The sequence below is a fragment of the Aotus nancymaae genome, unplaced genomic scaffold (genome assembly GCF_030222135.1).
Source record: "Aotus nancymaae isolate 86718 unplaced genomic scaffold, 86718_ANA_hifiasm-v0.15.2.pri h1tg000010l, whole genome shotgun sequence".
Classification (NCBI taxonomy): domain Eukaryota; kingdom Metazoa; phylum Chordata; class Mammalia; order Primates; family Aotidae; genus Aotus; species Aotus nancymaae.
Window position 1 is genome coordinate 7,239,437 of NW_026988421.1, and position 19,317 is coordinate 7,258,753.

The 19,317-nt window shown below is 40.7% G+C and overlaps 1 protein-coding gene across 1 annotated transcript in view; it reads left to right on the forward strand.

Moving 5' to 3' along the window:
- The window catches only part of CPXM2 (carboxypeptidase X, M14 family member 2), a 153,313-nt gene that overhangs the window by 87,185 nt on the left and 46,811 nt on the right, over nucleotides 1-19,317 (forward strand). Inside the window, exons 5-6 of the mRNA XM_012453412.3 lie at nucleotides 13,253-13,337; nucleotides 14,323-14,473. Of these exons, the coding sequence (XP_012308835.2) occupies nucleotides 13,253-13,337; nucleotides 14,323-14,473 (236 nt within the window). The remainder of the gene's footprint in view (nucleotides 1-13,252; nucleotides 13,338-14,322; nucleotides 14,474-19,317) is intronic.

Below are 19,317 nucleotides of genomic sequence, written 5' to 3' on the forward strand. Positions count from 1 at the left end.
CCTTAAGTTTTCTTTTTTTGTTGAGTCTCTGCTGGGTTTTGGTATCAGGATGATGTTGGTCTCATAAAATGATTTGGGAAGGATTCCCTCTTTTTGTATTGTTTGGAACAGTTTCAGAAGGAATGGTACCAACTCCTCTTTGTACATTTGGTAGAATTCAGCTGTGAACCCATCTGGACCTGGACTTTTTTTGGTTGGTAGGCTATTAATTGCTGCCTCAACTTCAGCCCTTGTCATCGGTCTATTCAAGGTTTCAACTTCTTCCTCATTTAGGCTTGGGAGGGTGCAAGTGTCCAGGAGTTTATCCATTTCTTCCAAGTTTACTGGTTTATGTGCATATAGTTGTTTGTAGTAATCTCTAATTGTAGTCTGTATTTCTGTAGAATCAGTAGTGATATCTCCTTTATCATTTTTTATTGCATCTATTTGAGTCTTCTCCCTTTTCTTTCTTATTAATCTGGCTAGTGGTCTGTCTATTTTGTTGATCTTTTCAAAAAACCACCTCCTGGATTTATTGATTTTTTGAAGGGTTTTTTATGTCTCTATCTCCTTCAGTTCGGCTCTGATCTTAGTTATTTCTTGTCTTCTGCTAGGTTTTGAGTTTTTTTGATCTTGCTCCTCTAGCTCTTTCAATTTTGATGATAGTGTGTCAGTTTTAGATCTTTCCTCGATTCTCATGTGGGCATTTATTGCTATAAATTTCCTTCTAGACATTGCTTTAAATGTGTCCCAGAGATTTTGGTATGTTGTGTCTTCATTCTCGTTGGTTTCAAAGAAGATTTTTATTTCTGCCTTCTTTTCATTGTTTATCCAGTCAACATTCAGGAGCCAGTTGTTTAGTTTCCATGAAGCTGTATGGTTCTGAGTTAGTTACTTAATTCTGAGTTCTAATTTGATTGCCCTGTGGTCTGAGAGACTGTTTGTTATGATTTCCATTCTTTTGCATTTGCTGATGAGTGATTTACTTCCAATTATGTGTTCAATTTTAGAGTAGGTGTGATGTGGTGCTGAGGAGAATGTATATTCTGTGCATTTGGGGTGGAGATTTCTTTTTTTATTTTATTTTATTTTTTTAAAGACTAGTCAAATGCAGTAGTGAGAAGGGGGGAAAGAGTAGAACAAGGAGTTCGATCTGTAACTGACTGTGAACAATCAATTGAGATAACTCACTGCCTTTGGACCAGCCTGGGGTGGAGATTTCTGTAGATGTCTATTAGGTCCGCTTGGTCCAGATCTGAGTTCAAGTCCTGGATATCCTTGTTAATTTTCTGTCTTGTTTATCTGTCTAATATTGACAGTGGAATGTTAAAGTCTCCCACTATAATTGTATGGGAGTCTAAGTCTCTTTGTAGGTCATTAAGAACTTGCTTTAGGTACCTGGGTGCTCCTGTTTTGGGTGCATATATATTTAGGATCATTAGGTCTTCTTCATGCACTGATCCTTTTACCATTATGTAATGCCCTTCTTTGATCTTCGTTGGCTTAACATCTATTTTTATCAGATACTAGGATTGCAACTCCTGCTTTTCTTTGCTCTCCATTTGCTTGATAAATCTTTCTCTATCCCTTTATTTTGAGCCTGTATGTGTCCTTGCATGTGAGATGGGTTTTCTGAATATAGCACACTGATGGGTCTTGACTTTTTATCCAATTTGCCAGTCTGTGTCTTTTGATTGGGGCATTTAGCCCATTTACTTTTAAGGTTAATATTATTATGTGTGAATTTGATCCTGCCATTGTGATGCTAGCTGGATGTTTTGCCCATTAGTTGCTGCATTTTTTTTGTTGTGTTGATGGTCTTTACCATTTGGTATGTTTTTGAAGTGGCTGGTACTGGTTGTTCCTTTCCTTGTTTAGTGCTTCCTTCAGGAGCTCTTGTAAGGCAGGCCTGTTGGTGATGAAATCTCTCAGCATTTGCTTGTCCATAAAGGATTTTCATTCTCTTTCACTTATGAAGGTTAGTTTGGCTGGGTATGAAATTCTAGGTTGAAAATTCTTTTCTTTAAGGATGTAGAATATTGGCCCTCACTCTCTTATGGCTTGTAGGGTTTCTGTGGAGAGATCTGCTGTCTGAGGGGCTTCCCTTTGTGGGTAACCTGACCTTTCTCTCTGGCTTCCCTTAGCATTTTTTCCTTCATTTCAACGCTGGTGAATCTGATGATCATGTGCCTTGGGGTTGTTCTTCTTGAGGAATATCTTTGTGGTGTTCTCTGTATTTCCTGGACTTGAATGGTGGCCTGCTTTGCTAGGTTAGGGACGTTCTCCTGGATAATATCCTGAAGAGTGTTTTCCAGCTTGGATTCATTCTCTCTGTCACATTCAGGTACACCTATGAAACATAGATTAGGTTTTTTCACATAGTCTCATATTTCTTGGAGCCTTTGTTCATTTCTTTTCACTCTTTTTTCTCTAATCTTGCCTTCTCATTTTGTTTCATTAAGTTGATCTTCAATCTCTGATATCTTTTCTTCTGCTTGGTCAATTCAGCTATTGAAACTTGTGTATGCTTCGCAAAGCTCTCGTGCTGTGTTTTTCAGCTCCATCAAGTTGTTTATATTCTTCTCTAAGCTGTTTATTCTAGGTAGCATCTCATCTAACCTTTTTTCTACACTCTTAGTTTCTTTGTATGGGTTAGCACATGTTCTTTTAGCTCTGAGAAGTTTGTTATTACCCACCTTCTGAAGCCTGTTTCTGTCAATTCATCAGATTCATTCTCCATCCATCTTTGATCTCTAGCTGGTGAGGAGTTGTGATCCTTTGGAGGAGGAGAGGCGTTCTGATTTTTGGTGTTTTCATCCTTTTTTGCACTGCTTTCTTCCCATCTTAGTGGCTTTATCTACCTGGGGTCTTTGTAGTTGGTGGCTTTTGGATGGAGTTTCTGAGTGGACATCCTTTTTGTTGATGATGAAGTTATTTCTTTCTGTTTCTTAGTTTTCCTTCTAACACTCAGGCACCTCTGCTGCAGGACTGCTAGAGGTCCACTCCAGACCCTGCTTGCCTGGGGATCACCTGTGGGGGCTGCAGAACAGTAAGTGTTGCTGCTGGTTTGTTCTTCTGTTATCTTCATCCCAGAATGGTACCTGCCAGATGTTGGCCTGAGCTGTCCTTTATAAGGTGTCTCTTTGGGTATATGGGGGTTGGGGAGCTGCTTGAGGAGACAGTCTGTCCCTTACAGGAGCTCAAGTGCTATGCTGGGAGCTCCATTGTTCCATGCAGCATTGCTGTGCAGGTACTTTTAAGTCTGCTGCAGCAGAACTCATAAGGACCTCTTTTCCCAGGTGCTCTGTCGTAGGAAGATCAGCTTTATTTATAAGTTTCTGTGACACTGCTGCCTTTTTCCATAGATGCCCTACCCTGCATGGAGTAGTCTAGTCACAGTCTGCCAGCAGAGGTGTTGCTGAGCTGCCACAGGCTCTGTCCAGCTGCTGTGTCAACTGCCTCGGTAGTGGCAGACTGCCTCTGTAGTGGTGGTCACCGTTCTTCCCACTGAGCTGGGTCGTCCTGTGTCCAGCTGCACTTGCTGTGAAACTGTCAGTCTGGAGTGTTTCAGATTGCTTGTTTTGTGGGGGTAGTACCCGCAAAGCCAGATCGCCTGTCTCTGTCTCTGCCCCTTCCCTTTCAGTTGAATGGGCAGCTCTGTCTCACAGGCATTTCAGACGCCATTTGAAACAGTTGCCCAGATTTGTGTGAGTTTCTGTGCGCCAACCTGGCACCGGCTGAAACCACTGTGCTGAAAACTTACGGCACTTTTTGGCCTGGGAATCTCCTGGTCTCTGGGTAGTGAAAATTTGTTTGGAAATGCAGTGGGTACTCACTCTCTGTGTTGTTCTTGCTGGGAGCTGCACTCCGGAGCAGTTCCTATTCGGCCATCTTGGATCCTCATTTTTCTACTCATTCTCTTATTGCACATTTAGTTGATGCCACAACAGTAGTTTTAACATGTGTGTGTTTATATAGAAAAACAATGCCTCACAAGCCAATAAAATCAAAATTTTAAAATGCTGAAAGAAAATAAATGTCAATCTAGAATTCCCAACAAAAATATCATTCAAGAATGAAGATGAAATGAAGAAGCCATATTCAGACAATAAAAGCAGAAAAAGTGTTACTGTCAGTATACTTCATTTAAAAGAAATAAGAAAAGCCACTCTTCAAGCAGAAGGAAAATGACCTCAGATGGAAATGTGGAAATGCAAAATTAATGAAGAATACCAGAAGGGGTAAATGAGTAGGTTTATAAACATTAAATATACAAAACAATAGTAAGAATGGCTTATGACATTTAAAATAATTATGGAATTCAAAATGAATTCCCAAATAATGCAAAAGCTGGAGAGGTAAATGGACTTGAAGTGTTGTGAAGTTCTAGCATTACCATGGAAGTAGTAGAAATTATCATTTGAATAAAATTTTAGTAATCAAGGATGTATATTGTAATCGCAAGATAATTATTAAAAAAATATTGTGAGGAGAGAGATCCAAGATGGTTGATTACTAGCAGCTCAGGATTGTAGCTCCCAGTGAAAGCGCAGAGAACGAGAGGATGCCACACTTTCAGATGAATTTTTGTTACTCATGGACCAGGAGATTCCCAGCGGAGCCCCACGTGTCACCAGCACGACTCTTGTGGCCGGCATGGTGGTTCTTGGTGCAGAGTAAATGGGACTGGGTCCCCTTTTGGTCAATGTTTGGAGCTCCGGGAAGGCAGAGTCACCTATTCAGCTGATTGAAAAAGGGACTCAAGATGGAAGCCAGACCAGAGATTCCTGGGCAGAAAAGCACCATGAATCTTAATGCCGCTGTTTTAGCCAGTGCAGTGGGTTGCTCAGATTCTGGTGCTGGAAATCAACAAGTTGGACGTCCACTCAGAGACCTAATTTGAAAGTTGGCAATTACAAAGACGACAGGTGGATAAATTTACAATGATGGGAAGAAACCAGCGTAAAAAGTCTGAGAATACCTAAAATCAGAATGCCTCTTCCTCTACAGGGGATCACAGTTCCTCATCAACAAGGGAACAAGGCCTGATGGAGAATGAGTGCGTTCCATTAACAGAATTAGGCTTCAGAAGGTGGATAATAAGAAACTTCTGTGAGTTAAAAGAACATGTTCTAGCCCAATGTAAAGAAACTAAGAACCTTGAAAAAAGGTTTGATGAAATCCTAATGAGAATAGACAATTTAGAGAGGAATATAAGTGAATTAATGGAACTGAAGAATACAATACGAGAACTCCGCGAAGTATGCACAGGTTTTAACGGTCGAATTTATCAAGCAGAAGAAAGGATATCAGAGGTTGAAGACCAACTTAATGAAATGAAACGAGAAGACAAGATTAGAGAAGAAAGTAAAAAGGAATGAGCAAAGTCTCCAAGAAATATGGGACTATGTGAAAAGACCTAATTTACTTTTGATAGGTGTACCTGAATGTCATGAAGAGAATGAACCCAAGCTGGAAAATATTCTTCAGGATATTTCCATAATTCAGGAAAATTTTCCTAACCTAGTAAGGCAGGACAATACTCAACTCCAGGTAATACAGAGAACACCACAAAGATATTCCTTAAGGAGAGCAACCCCAAGACACATAATCGTTAGATTCACCAGGATTGAAATAAAGGAGAAAATTCTAAGGGCAGCTAGAGAGAAAGGTCAGGTTACCCATAAAGGGAAGCCTATCAGACTCACAGCAGATCTCTCAGCATAAACCCTACAAACTAGAAGAGAGTGGGGGTCAATATTTAATATCCTCAAAGAAAAGAATTTTCAACCCAGAATCTCATATCCAGCCAAACTAAGCTTCATAAATGAAGGAAAAATAAAATTTTTCGTGAACAAGCAAGCACTCAGAGATTTCATCACCACCAGGTCTGCTTTACAAGAGCTTCTGAAAGAAGCACTATACACAGAAAGGAACAATCAGTATCAGTCATCCCAAAAACTTACCAAAAGGTAAAGAGTATCTCCATAATGAAGAATCTATATCAACTAATGGGTAAAATAGCCAGCTAGCATTAAATGACAATATTAAACTCACGAATATCAATATTAATCCTAAATTTAAATGGATTAAATGCCCCAATCAAAGACATAGACAGGCAAATTGAATAAAAAGTCAAAATCCATTGGTACACTGTATCCTGATCCATCTCATAAGCAAGGACACATAAAGACTCAAAACAAAGGGTTGGTGGAAGACTTACCAATCAAATGGAGAGAGAAAAAAAAACCACACACATAACACACAAAAAAACAGGAGTTGTAACTTTCGTCTCTGACAAAATAGACTTTAATAGTAACAAAGACTAAAAGAAACAAAGAAGGACGTTACATAATGGTAAAAGGATCAATGCAACAACAGGAGCCAACGATCATAAATATATATACACTCAACATAGGAACATCCAGATACATAAGACAAGTTCTTAATGACTTATAAAGAGACTTGGACTCCCGCACAATAATAGCGGGAGACTTTGACACCACGTTGTTAATATTCGACAGATCAACGAGATAGAAAATTAACAGGGACATCTATGATTTGAACACAGACCTGGAACAAGTAAACTCAGTGAATATTTATAGAATTCTTCACCCTAGGTCCACAGAACATAAATTTTTCTCAGTATCACATTATACCTATTTTGAAAGTGACCACATAATTGGAAGTAAATCACTCTTCAGCATTTGCATAGCATTTCACAGACATAAATGAAATATTGGTTGGCTGTTTGTTTGTTATTTTCTTCCTTTATTCCTTCCCATCTCTGCTGTTAAGCACAATTATCAGCATAAAAGAGGTTTTTAATACCTATATTTAGATTGCATTCCAGCCTGGGCAATAGAGCAAGACTCCTGTTCTCTCTGCCCCTTTCTCTTTCTTTTTCTTTCTTTCAAAAAAAAATAATAATAATAAAAAGAAAAGAAAAAATATTGTGAGTATATAATAAGTTAATAAAGAGAAACTAGATAATCAAAATCTGATCATTCTGTGATTTTTTTTCCAGTTTTAATATTGGCAGTAATCAATTTTGAAAGATCAAAATTATTTGTATGGAACATTGCATCCAACAATTACAGAGCTGATATTGTTTCCAAGTGCACATAGAACATTTGCTAAAATTGACCATATACTGAGCCATAAATGAAACCTCAAGAGAAGCCAAAGGGCTGACATGATTTAAAGTATGTTCTCTGTCCACAATGGAATTAAACTAGAAATCAGTAATAAAAAAGTAACTGGAAAATGTTCAGTGACTAGACCTTAAATCTTACACTTCTAAATAGTTCATAATCAAAGAATAGATCACAATAAGAATTAATATTTTGAACTAAATGACAAAGAATATATGACCTATTGAAATTTATGGCATGAAACTAAAGAGTGCTCAGAGGGAACATTATAACCTGAAATGCTATATTAGAAAAGAAGAAAAATTGACAATCAGTGATGTCAAGAAGCTATACAAAAAGAACTGCAAATCAAACTTAATGCACCAGGAAGGAAATAAAAAAGGCATTAAAAAAAATTTATAATTTATAATATTTATAATTGATTTAATATTTTTGAACATGGACATGATACAGAATTAAAGCAACTGCGTTACAACCTGAAGACAATACATATGAAATGAAAACATCTTGAAGTATGAGGAATGACAGAATAGGGATGTCCTCCTAGAACTCCGAGATGAGAAGTATGTAAAATGAATGTGTAACAAGTCCTCTTGCAGCCTCCACTTAGAACTTGGAGATAATGAGTATGAAAAATGAGTTCTCACACAGTCGACTAGCTGAGTAAGTGCCAACAGCATCAAACATCCAGATTCTGTTGTTACATGAAAAAGAATAAACTCATACTTGATTAAAGTAAAAACAAACAAAAAAGTAGAAAAAGTCCTGCAGGAAGCATCTTACTCAGTGGTAAAATATAGAAACCTTTCCTTGGATCTGAGGAATGCAACAGATAGGTCTGTTATTCACTTCTTTCAGCATTGGACTGAACATCTTAGCCAGTATAATAAGGCAAGAAAAAGAAATAAGAGAAACTAATGACTGGAAATAAAAAATCAGAACTGTCATTGTGATATCATCATATTCATAAAAACATCCAAAGGAAGCCACAAACAACCATTGGACATAATTAATCAATTAGCAAGGTAGCTTGGTACAAAGTCAACATACAAAAAGCATTTATGTGTCTACATTCCAGCAACAAATAAGGAAGAAGTAAAATTTAAAGCGATATCATGTAAAGTTATTAAAAAAATCAACTACCCAGGAATAAATCTAGTAAAAGATAAATAAAGGAAGACCTAAATAAAGAGGGTGATATACCATTTTTATAGATGGAAAGATTTAATATTGTAAAGAGGTCAATTCCCCCAAAATTGGTGCATATATTCAATATCATCCCAATTAAAATCCAGAGGCTTTGTTTTAGAAATTGACAAGCTGAATTTAATATTTATATAGGACTGCAAAGATCTAAGAATAGTGAAGGCAACTTTGAAAAGCAAAAACAAAATGGGAAAACATACACTACCAGATATAAAGATGTATTATAAAACTATAGAGATTAAGATAAGACAGATTTAGGGTAAGATAAGAAATAGACCAACAGAACAGAATACAGCATCCAGAAACACACCTACACAAATACAGTCACATAGTTTATAGCAAATTGCTACTGTGGTGCAATAGGAAAAAAAACATATAAATGGTTCTGGGTCAGCTGGAGGCCCATATAGAAAATCATGTATTTTGACTCCTACCTTACACTATATGATAATCAACTCCAAATGGATTTCAGATCTTAAATGTGAAAGGTAAAGCAATAAAGTTTTTTAGAAGAAAACATCGGTGAATATCTTTATCATCTTGGAGTAGGCAAAAATGCATTGGGAAGAACAAAAATACTGAAAACCATAGAGGAAAAAACCAGCTAAGATTGGATTATATTAAGAATTTTTCCTCATCAAAAGATACCACAGGCTGGGCATGGTGGCACATACCTGTAATCCCAGCACTTTGGGAGGCCAAGGTGGGCAGATCACTTGAGCCCAGGCATTTGAGACAAGCCTGAGCAATGTGGCAAAACCCCATCTCTCCACACACACACACACAGACACACACACAGACACACACACACACACACACAAATACAAAAATTAGCCTGGTGTGGTGGTGCAGGCCTGTAGTCCCAGCTACTTGGAAGGCTGAGGTGGATGGCTTGCTTGAGCCTGGGAGGTCGAGGCTGCAGTGAACCATAATTGTGCCATTGTACTCCAATCTGGGTGGACAGAGCAATACCCTGTCTCCAAAAAAAAAAAAAAAAGAAAAAAAAAGATACTACAAGGAGGATGAAAAAGAAGACAAAATTGGAGGAGATATTTGCAATACATATACTCAACAGAAACTCATATCTAGAATGTATAAAGAGCTCTATAAATCAATGTGAGAAAGACAGACAACTTAATTGAAAAAGGGGGAAAACTTGAGTAGGCACTTCTTAAAAGATGGTATTCAGATACCCAGTGAACACACAAAATATTGAACTTCATCAGTCATCAAGTAAATTAAAATAAAATCAACAATGAGATAAAAGGGTACACCCATCAAGAATGGCTAAAATATAAGGAAGATGATATCAAATATCAATAAGAGTGTGGAACAACTAGACTCTTTTTTATTACTGGTCTGGATACAAACAGGTATAATTAATTTGGAAAATACTGCAGCTGAACATAGGTATATGAACATATGTTTACCCTCTGACCCTGTGACTTAATAATTCTACTGTTAATGATATACCAAACAGAATTTTGTATAAATTAACTAAAAGATACATGCGAGAATGTTCACAGAAGCACTATTCCTAATAACCCAAGCTGGAAACTACTCAAATCCCCATTAGCAATAAAATTGATAAATAAATTGTGGTGTTTACTCTCATAGAGTAGTAGAAAGCAGTGAGAATGAATAAAGCATAATTATAAGCAATAATAAGAATTGTCAAAGATGAAAGTAAGTCTGAAACAAAATGAACAAAGGCTTCATCAACCTATGACAAGAGGACCCATCTATGGTCATGCTTATTTCATCAGCAGTTCAAAGGTGGTAGAAAGGGGAGTTACTTTCTAAACAGCAAAAAAACAAAGAGCCTCTGATTGGCGAGCATTCTATTATGGTGGAATTTTTGGAAGCAGAGGAGACTTTCTAACTGGCCTTCAGGTACTTTGACCACGCTTGGTGAACTTCAAGAGGCGTAGCTCCCTACTGCCTGACAGAGGAAGTTCCACTCCTATCAAATGGCCTAAAAGCCCACCATGCCCTGGCCCTGCTCTCCTGTCCCTTCCTCTGCTCTCCTGGGGCACCAGCATCCTTTCTGTCCTCCAAGTGCCATGGGCCTTCTTTCTTCCATCTGTGAGATGCTTATACTTCAGTGGGAGACAATGACAGTATCAGGTAATTCCAGAAAGGAGTATGAAATTAAAAACTGAATTAAACTATGAAAGCATATAAGAAAAGAAACTGGCTAGATTGAAGGGTTAGGATGGGCTTTTTAAAATTTGGTTTGCAGTCTGAATAATTTAAAGCCAGACAGAGGAGGAGAGAAGAAGAGGAGTTCAGACAGATGCAACAGTATGTGCAAAGGCCCTGGGGCAAGAGAGGATATAAACAGTATCAGGAATGGAAAGAAAGAACACAGAAAACCCAAGGCAAGCAAGGGTCTCATAGATGATTTTGTTAATGATGATGATTTTGTTAATACTAAGATAGCACAATACTTAATATAAGACTACTTAAAATAAGAGCTATTTTAAGCAGGGATGACATGATAATATTTCACTGGAAAAGTAAACTCTTGACTGAAAGATAGATGGGGGAGCAATTTAGATGCCAGGGGCCTGAGAGTGAACTGGGGTGGTGGCAGGGAGGTGGAGAGAGTTGGATACATTCTTGAAAAATGCGGGAGTTAAAATTGACAGAACTTGGTGATAGATTCAATATAGGGGAGAGTATTAGTCCATCTTCATACGGCTATGGAGAAATGCCTGAGACTAGGTAACTTATAAAGAATAGGTGATTTAATGGACTCACAGTTTCACATGGTTGGGGAGGCCACACAATCGTGGCAGAAAGTGAAAGAGGAGCAGTCATGTCTTACATGGTGGCAGGCAAGAGAGCGTGTGCAGGGGAACTGCCCCTTACAAAACCACCTGATCTTTTGAGACTTATTCACTATCATGAGAATGACATGGGAAGAACCCACCCCATGATTTAATTACCTCCCACTGGGTCCCTCCCATGACATGTGGGGATTATGGGAGCTACAATTCAAGATGAAATTTGGGTGGGGACACAGCCAAAGCATATCAGGGAGGAAGAGAAGGTGGGACACCGAGAGCAACACTGGGATTTTGGCCTCTCTTTGTGGATGGCAGTACCTTTCCTGGGGCAGGGCCTCTGGTGGACTGCCATGTCAGCATGTAGAGCAGAAGGCATGAATCTGTTCTTTTAAGGCAAGTTAAATTTGAGATGTCATGGAGACATTATGTGGAGGGGTCAAGTAGGCAGGAGGATATGATGTAGCTTTGCAGTTCAGAAGATAGTTCTGAGCCATAGAAACAATTACGATTCAAACCTAAGTAGGGGATTGGTATTCTTATTATTTTTTTTTAATTTGAGAATTATTACTTGGCTTTCATTTCCTTTTTTTCCCCACCCTCTCCTTTTCTTTGGCGGACTTATTTTTATTTTTTTCTCTACTCCCCTCTTACTGTCTTGTGCTTCTCTTGACTAAGAGGTTTCCTACATTCATTGCCTCTATCTCAGCAGGATACAGCTCCTGCCTCTGTTGTCTCTCTTCCTGTATCACCCTCAGGCTTTATCAGTTGAAAAACAGACAGCAAAGGGAACTGCAGTTACAAGTCATTCGGAAATTATTTGAATGTGGGAAACAGGTTGCTATTCTGGTGTTGATAATTTTCCAGGGTGAAGGAAGGAGCTGTGGCTGAGCTGCTTTTCTTGTTAAGGCAATGCTAATACACCTCTCTCCACAGCCCTGGGCTCAAACTGGCGACTATCAGAGGAGGTATGTGGTTTGTGATCGATTCTGGCTTCTAGCAGGTATTCAGACAGAGCTGGTGGGGACAAGAGAGGAGAAGAGAAGGTGTGAGATGAGGGTTTGTTTCCAAGCATGTAGAAAAGCACCTAAGAATCATTTTCACAAGTCAGTCAGATGAACCAGAATCATAGAACCAGCTGTTCTTTCAAAATAAACTCTACTGGGCAGTATAAATTTAAACAGGAAACTCAAAACCTTATTGGGATAGAGCTGAATACTGAGGGCAAGCAGGGTCTACAGTAGGAAAAGGATTCCATAATTCAATGGGCAGAATTTTCTAAAACAAAACAAAACAAAAAAACTGGTAAGTTGGTGCTTAGTTCCAATATTTAAAAAATTAGAAGTGGGGGTACTCAGGAAGACTTCCCTATATTGTTCAACAACGAATATTATAAACAACTGAGGCAGAGAGAAAAAAATGTGCAGGTCACTTTTCTTGGCAAGTCTATCAGGTTGGCCTCCACTCAGGAAAGTTAAATTATGGCTATTTTACCCCCCTCCCCCAAAATTCTGTGCAGTCGGGTGTGATGATCAGGGTATGGCTTTGGGTCCAGCCATGACTTGATTCTTTCTGAGGTGGGGATTGTCTGTGTGACTGTGACAGCCAAGGAGACACCCAGTATCTCTTAGAGACTCAAGATTTTATTTTTGTGATTGGTAAGATCTCATTTGTTACATTCCCAAATCAACTTATCAATCAAAATTTTTAGACCAGTTTGCAACCTTTACTGAGATTATTTTTCCATTAAGCTTCTTGGGTGTGATGTAGGTGTTCAATGCAAAAAGATACATACACATTTGTATATCTTTATGTGTGATCAACGGTTAGTGATTACTAGGGGCTAGGCCTTGTTTTAAGTGATTAAAGGGCATTAAATTAAGGTTTACATTACTTCTTTAAGGTTGATGCTTTTATGATTCCCATATTATGGATGAATAAATAGTGGCATAGATGCATCAGTTAGTTGCCTGGCCGAGGTCACAGAACTGTAAATGTTCTGGAGCCACGGTTTGACACAGTGCTGTCTACCTCTGGCACCTGCTCTCCTCACCTCTAAACCTCTTCATGGAAGAATAAACATTTTAAAGTGTGTAGCCCTAATGATGTTTCATTTTCTCATAGGAGTGACTGGGTGACATCCTATAAGGTCATGGTGAGCAATGACAGCCATACATGGGTCACTGTTAAGAATGGATCTGGAGACATGGTGAGTCTCTTCCTCCATCTAACCATGCCTTTGGTGCCTGGCTGGGTGGGGTTCTGCAAAGAAAGGCAATGTATGATCAATTCCTTGAAGATTTGTGGATTTTGTGTCAACTCAAAGGTGCCATGAGAGTTTTATGGACAGAGACCCCCCTCCCATGCCCTTAAGCCCAGCAGCAAGTGACACACATTTAGAGCTAATATAAAATTCAGCCTTTATTTACTCCCATCAGGGAACTGGAGGGATGCAGCCTCTTATGTAATTTGCAAGTTAGCCCTGGAGGTTGCATGCATAAGGCATGCTGGGGCCCCTTGCAGCTGTTCTTAAGAGTTTCCTAACTTCATTTCATGACCTTGGCCTTTTAGTTCCATGATTAGCTCCAGCTTAGTCAGTCCTGATCCTGTCACTGTCTTCCTCAGATTCTCAAGTGCATATTCCTAGCATGGTATCCAATGTCTTACACAGTCTGACTTGTCTGACTGTGGCCTCATTTTTCAACCTTATTTCTCATTCTTATGTCCTACACAAAGTCCTGTGTCCTTGTAAAAGTGAACCAGCTGCTCTTCTGACTATGGATCCCATGTTTAGGCTTCTGCACTCATTGTCCATTTTCTCTGGATACCCTCTCATCCCTATAGATCTAAATAGCTTTCCTTCAATGCCAGTTCAAACCACCCCTCTCCCCCAAAATTTTGCCTGGTCCTCTCCATCTTCTGAAATCCCAAAGCTCTCTAGCTGTCCCTTTACCATGACACCAATAGATTTTTCCTACAGTGTATAATTACCAGAGCCCCCCTCCCACCATACCAACTAGATGGAGGCTCTGAGGGCAGGATCCAGGCCTGAGTCATTTATTTTTTTCTCTTCAGTGCCCAGCACACATTAGGTTTTCCTCAGTAAGGTCTTGTTGAATGAATGAATTCTGACTCTTTATCCCTTGGTAATTAAGCACTAAAAGATTTTCCTTTTCTCCCTTGAGCATAAATAGATATTTCAAGGAAACAGTGAGAAGGAGATCCCCATTCTTAATGAGCTACCCGTCCCCATGGTGGCCCGCTACATCCGTGTAAACCCGCAGTCCTGGTTTGATAACGGGAGCATCTGCATGAGAATGGAGATCCTGGGCTGCCCACTGCCAGGTGAGTTCACCCTCCTGTGCTCCCTGCAGGGTGGGAGCACTGATGGAAAACAGATGCCCAGCCAAGGCAAGTAAAGATAAACTAAGCAGGTCAGGCACAGTAGCTCACGCCTGTAATCTCAGCATTTTGGGAGGCTGAGGAGGGAGGATCACTTGAGGCTGGAAGTTCAAGACCACCCTGGGCTGCAAAGGGAGATCCTATGTCCACAAAAAAAAAAAATAAATAAATAATAAAATATAAAAATTACCCAGGCATGGTGGAGTGAGCCGGTAATCCCAGCTACCTGGGAGGCTGAGGCAGGAGGATCCCTTGAGCCCAGGAGGTCAAGGCTGCAGTGAGCTAAAATCGTACCACTGCACTCTAGCCTGGGTGATGGAGTGAAACCTTGTCTCAAAATAATAAAAAGTAATAATGAACCAAGCAATTGTTTACTTGTGCAAAAAAAATACATGTCTATTGTAGAATATTTAGAAAACATGGGTAAACCAAAAAGAAAATGAGTAAAATTTCCCATAAGCCCACAGTGAACAATTGGGCTATGAAGTCCCTCACCAAGTACAGTTTTGCCTACTGTAATTTTAAGACAATGTGTACAACTCAGAAGTGAGCAAAAAAAAAATGTAGAAATTTGAGAGAACACATTTATTTGTCATTGGCAGATCCCATTACACTGGGTAGTGGCGGTGGGGTAGGAGGTGGTAGAAGTTCATTCTAAACCATTGACATGGTCTTTTTCTGATTAAGTAGCTCCTCTTGGAAGCCTGTGTCTTTGGGTAAAGGCTTACTCAGGTAGTATTCTACTTGCCTTATTTTCACATGATGATATTTGGGGGTAACCTCAGGGTGGCTTGAAAAAAGGGGGTTTGAATTCATGTGTGCCACCTGCCTCCTTGGTAATGTCTTCTCTGGACAGGCTTTCCTGTCCTGGCCTTTCAGGGGTTCCAAGCTTGGGCCTAGATGGAGCCTGCAGGCTGCAGCCTCTTCATCCTGACCACACATCTCCAGGGAAAGTGGCTGGCCTGAGATTACCCCTGCAGGGCCTCATGACCTCATGGGGCCTATAGGAACTTTCATGTTCCTGTCCACTCGCAGTCCACTGTAGGACATCAGTCAGGGCAGTGGGAAAAATTATAGGAAAGACACAAACCTTCTTGGAAGGCTGGGAGTTTTTGCAGAAGCTTCGGGAAAGGGTAATTGCTGAAGGCAGCCTAATCCTCTTACCTTGAGCTAATGGCAAAGGGCAGATGACAAGGGAGTGCAAAGGAATTTATCTAGATAAGTTTGTTTACCTATTTCTTCAGAAATCAACCTTTGATCATCCACATGCAAGACTTCCCCCTACTTGGGGGATCGACAGTGTTAATTACCCACAAATGGTGTTTGCTCTAGGCCTTTGTCATTAAATCTGTACTAAATACATGTGAGCATCGCTGGCTTATCGAGGCTCCTGCTGGTGCTGCTGCCAGCAGTCCCCTAGCCTCGCTGACAGGCAAAATACCTGTATATGCATTCTCTATTCATCTGCCACTCTGCTATAGTCTGCGGGACAGACTCAGCAGTTCAAACAGGCCACTCTCCAGTGAGGCCTTCCCACTCCTGGCCAGTGTGAGGTGTGGGCCTGGCTACCTGTGGGATTCTCAGTCCCTCTCAGCACTGCCTCAGGCAGGGTACCGGCTCTGATGCTATTTCTATAGTAACCCCCTCTCCAGGGGGTTACTCCATTTAATGCAAGTACAATAAATGAACTTATACTTACTGTATTTTCGAAGCATATTGGAGGTCATTTAATTGTTTTTCTCCCAATCCCATAATATTCATGATCTTGCTAGCCAACCACAGATTTTTAGAATACAAACTTCATACTGGTGAGAAAGACAGATCTATCCACCTACCTGCTTACCCTCACACTGGACATACTTTTGTTTTATATTTATGTGTACTTATTCAATTGTGAATCCTTTTTCATGTCATCAAAACCATTAGAGACTATCTGTCTTTGGGAAGCTTCTCCCCTAGCCTGTGGACAAAACCCCTTGTTTTCAATCTGCCGCAGACAGTTGGAAATTCAGTTGTTTCCAATCACTGGATTCCGTAAACAATCCGACAGAGAACGTTCTTGTTTCTCTGCCTTTCTTTTGTGTATGTCCACAATTATTTCCTAAAATTAGATTATGATAATTAGATTATGATAAATAGGAAGACTGTGCCCAGTTTCAAGGCGGATGCAGAGAGATGTGGAAGCCCTGGCTGATTGCAGGACTGTGTTAAGAAAAAAAAACCTCTTTCTGGGTCCGCAAGGGGTGTTGTTTTGCCTCCATCTGGGAACCAGAGGGGTTTCAAATGTAAAGTTCTTTGTCTGACTTTCCGGGCTAGGTAGAGAAATCCAGGAGAGGGTCTTTGTTCAAAAGGCCTGCGAAAGCTCTGGGAGGAGGGGGTTCTATTGGGGACCAAGTAGCCAATCCAATATCAAAGTCAAAGATCAATCACTCCAGAGGAAGTTTGAAAGAACTCCTCTCATTGGATGAGAACATGAATGGGGCAGGAATAACTTCAGGGTTAAAATCCCGCTTCTCCTTACCTATACGGATTCCTCCCTTGGATCCCCTCTCATGGGAGTGTGGGAGCTGTCTCTTTCTCCTGTCTCTTTCTTTCTTTCTTTCTCTCTCTCTCTCTCTCTCTCTCTCTCTCTCTCTCTAATAAATTGCTCTCTGCAAAACTCTTTGGGTCCACGATATTTATTTGAATGGTAAGCTCACTGTGCCTCCATGGCCCCTTTCCCCATTCTTGGGGTAAGAGAGGCCAAGGACCTGGGCACGTCGGGGAACTGGGAGCGTCTTCAGGATGCCCCTGCTCCCTCCCCCGCTTACACGATCATGGATGTGGGCCTCCTTCTGTGGCGGGCCGGTGCAGAACTGCCCGGACATCCTAGACCTGCTGGGCTCTCCAGCACAGGGTGACTGTGGGCACAGGTATCTTCAGAGAGGCATTTATGGGCTCTGGCCCTCTTGATGCCAGCCCAGGAGTCTTGTTCTCCTGTTCTACTCAGCATAGCCTTGGTCTGCTTGCTTGAAAAATTAGGGCTGTGGCTTTTCTCTGTGGGTAGGAATTCATCTGTTGTTGGCAAAGGGCAAAGGGCAGCCTGCAAGAGTCTCATGAAATAAATATTTCCCTGTGAAGTTATTCTTGGTGTGTGTCTGTTTGAAGATGGGCCCTGGAGGTCCTTTAAACACTCACAAAGTCAGGGTTACATTGTGAAATCTGAATTAAAGTATGGTCTCAGAATGGTTTTATTTTCCACCCCGCAAATATTGAGGAGGATTTTTTTTTTCTAGAAGTTACTTAGCAGTTTGCTCAGAGGGGAGCGGCTGTTCACGCATGCTGCCTGGTGGGGTCATATCCACTGAGAGGATGGCTCAGGGTCCCAAAATGAGTCTTGCTCATCACCCTGGTGCTGGGAAGATTCCTTGTAAAAGTTAATAAGGCCAGAGCCGGGGATGACCCAAGGTGATCTCATGGTTGAAATGCTGCCTCCCTGAGTCTGCGCTTCCCAGGCCTCTTTCTCATGAAACATTCATTTACCTCTGCTTCTGCGTCTCTTTGTTCTGTCCCTTTCTTCCTGCACCGTTTTCCTGTGAACTCTCTGGTGGGGCGGAGGAGGGTGCTGGTGCTTTTTAAGACTCTATGCATAATGTTTCCAGAAATTTTTGAGCTGGAAAGTGAATTACCATATACCATGTTCTATTAATAGGATTTTTAAAGCTCAAAAATAAAAGAAAATGGAGAGTTGTTGTTGAATGGGTACAGACTGTCAGTTTTGCAAAATGAAAACATTCTGGAGATGGCTGGTGGCTGCACAGCAAGGTGCATGTACTCATCACTACTGCACTATACGCTGGAAAAGCGGTCAAGATGGTCACTTTTATATTATGTGTAGTTTTCCACGGTTAAATACTTTGGCAGAGTGCAGTGGCTTATGTCTGTAATCCCAGCACTTTTGGGGGGCTGAGGTGGGTGGGTCACTTGAAGTCAGGAGTTTGAGACCAGCTTGGCCAACATGATGAAACCCTGTCTCTACTAAAATTACTAAAATTATCCTGGCGTGGTGGTGTGTGCCTGTAATCCCAGCTACTTGGAAGGCTGAGGCACAAGAATCACTTGAGCCTGGGAGGCAAGGTTGCAGTGAGCCAAGATCACAGCACTGTACTCCAGCCTGAGTGACAGAGTGAGACTCTGTCTCTCTCTCTCTCTCACACACACACACACACACACACACACTTTAAATAAATCAAATAATAAAAAACAGTAAAAGAAAGTCCTCTTTTCTAAGGTTGAATGGGCTCATCCATTTTACACTGAATATATATGCTTATCAGAACCTGGGGAGAGCTTCTGAAGATAAAGTTTTAACAATAAAAACATGTGAGTTAAGAACTGTCAGCTGACTGGCCAGATGGTCATGGCCTTGGTGGTTCTCAGAGATTTTGCTGTTGCAAACAAAATTGCATTACACACTGCCTGGTTCTTAAGAGGACCAGGTGAGCTTTGCATATGGTTAACCCATTAGGCTACAGGGTTGGCACTCAGCATCTTAGGAAATGACCTTTAATGTAGAAGGTTGGCAGTGCTTGAGCCCCCGGAACTGCCCAGTAGCTTCTATTATGAATGTGTGGGGCTTTGATGTCTTTGGGGGAGGTTGTCACGCTTTCTACCTTATCTTCCTGGCCACAAGGTCTGAGCAACTGTCCTCACTCTGCATAGCACGGAGGTGTTCTTGGGTGTGACTCAGAGAAGCTAGTGATGGGCACAGAGATCTGTGGACAGGAGCCTCTCCCTCAAGCACAGAG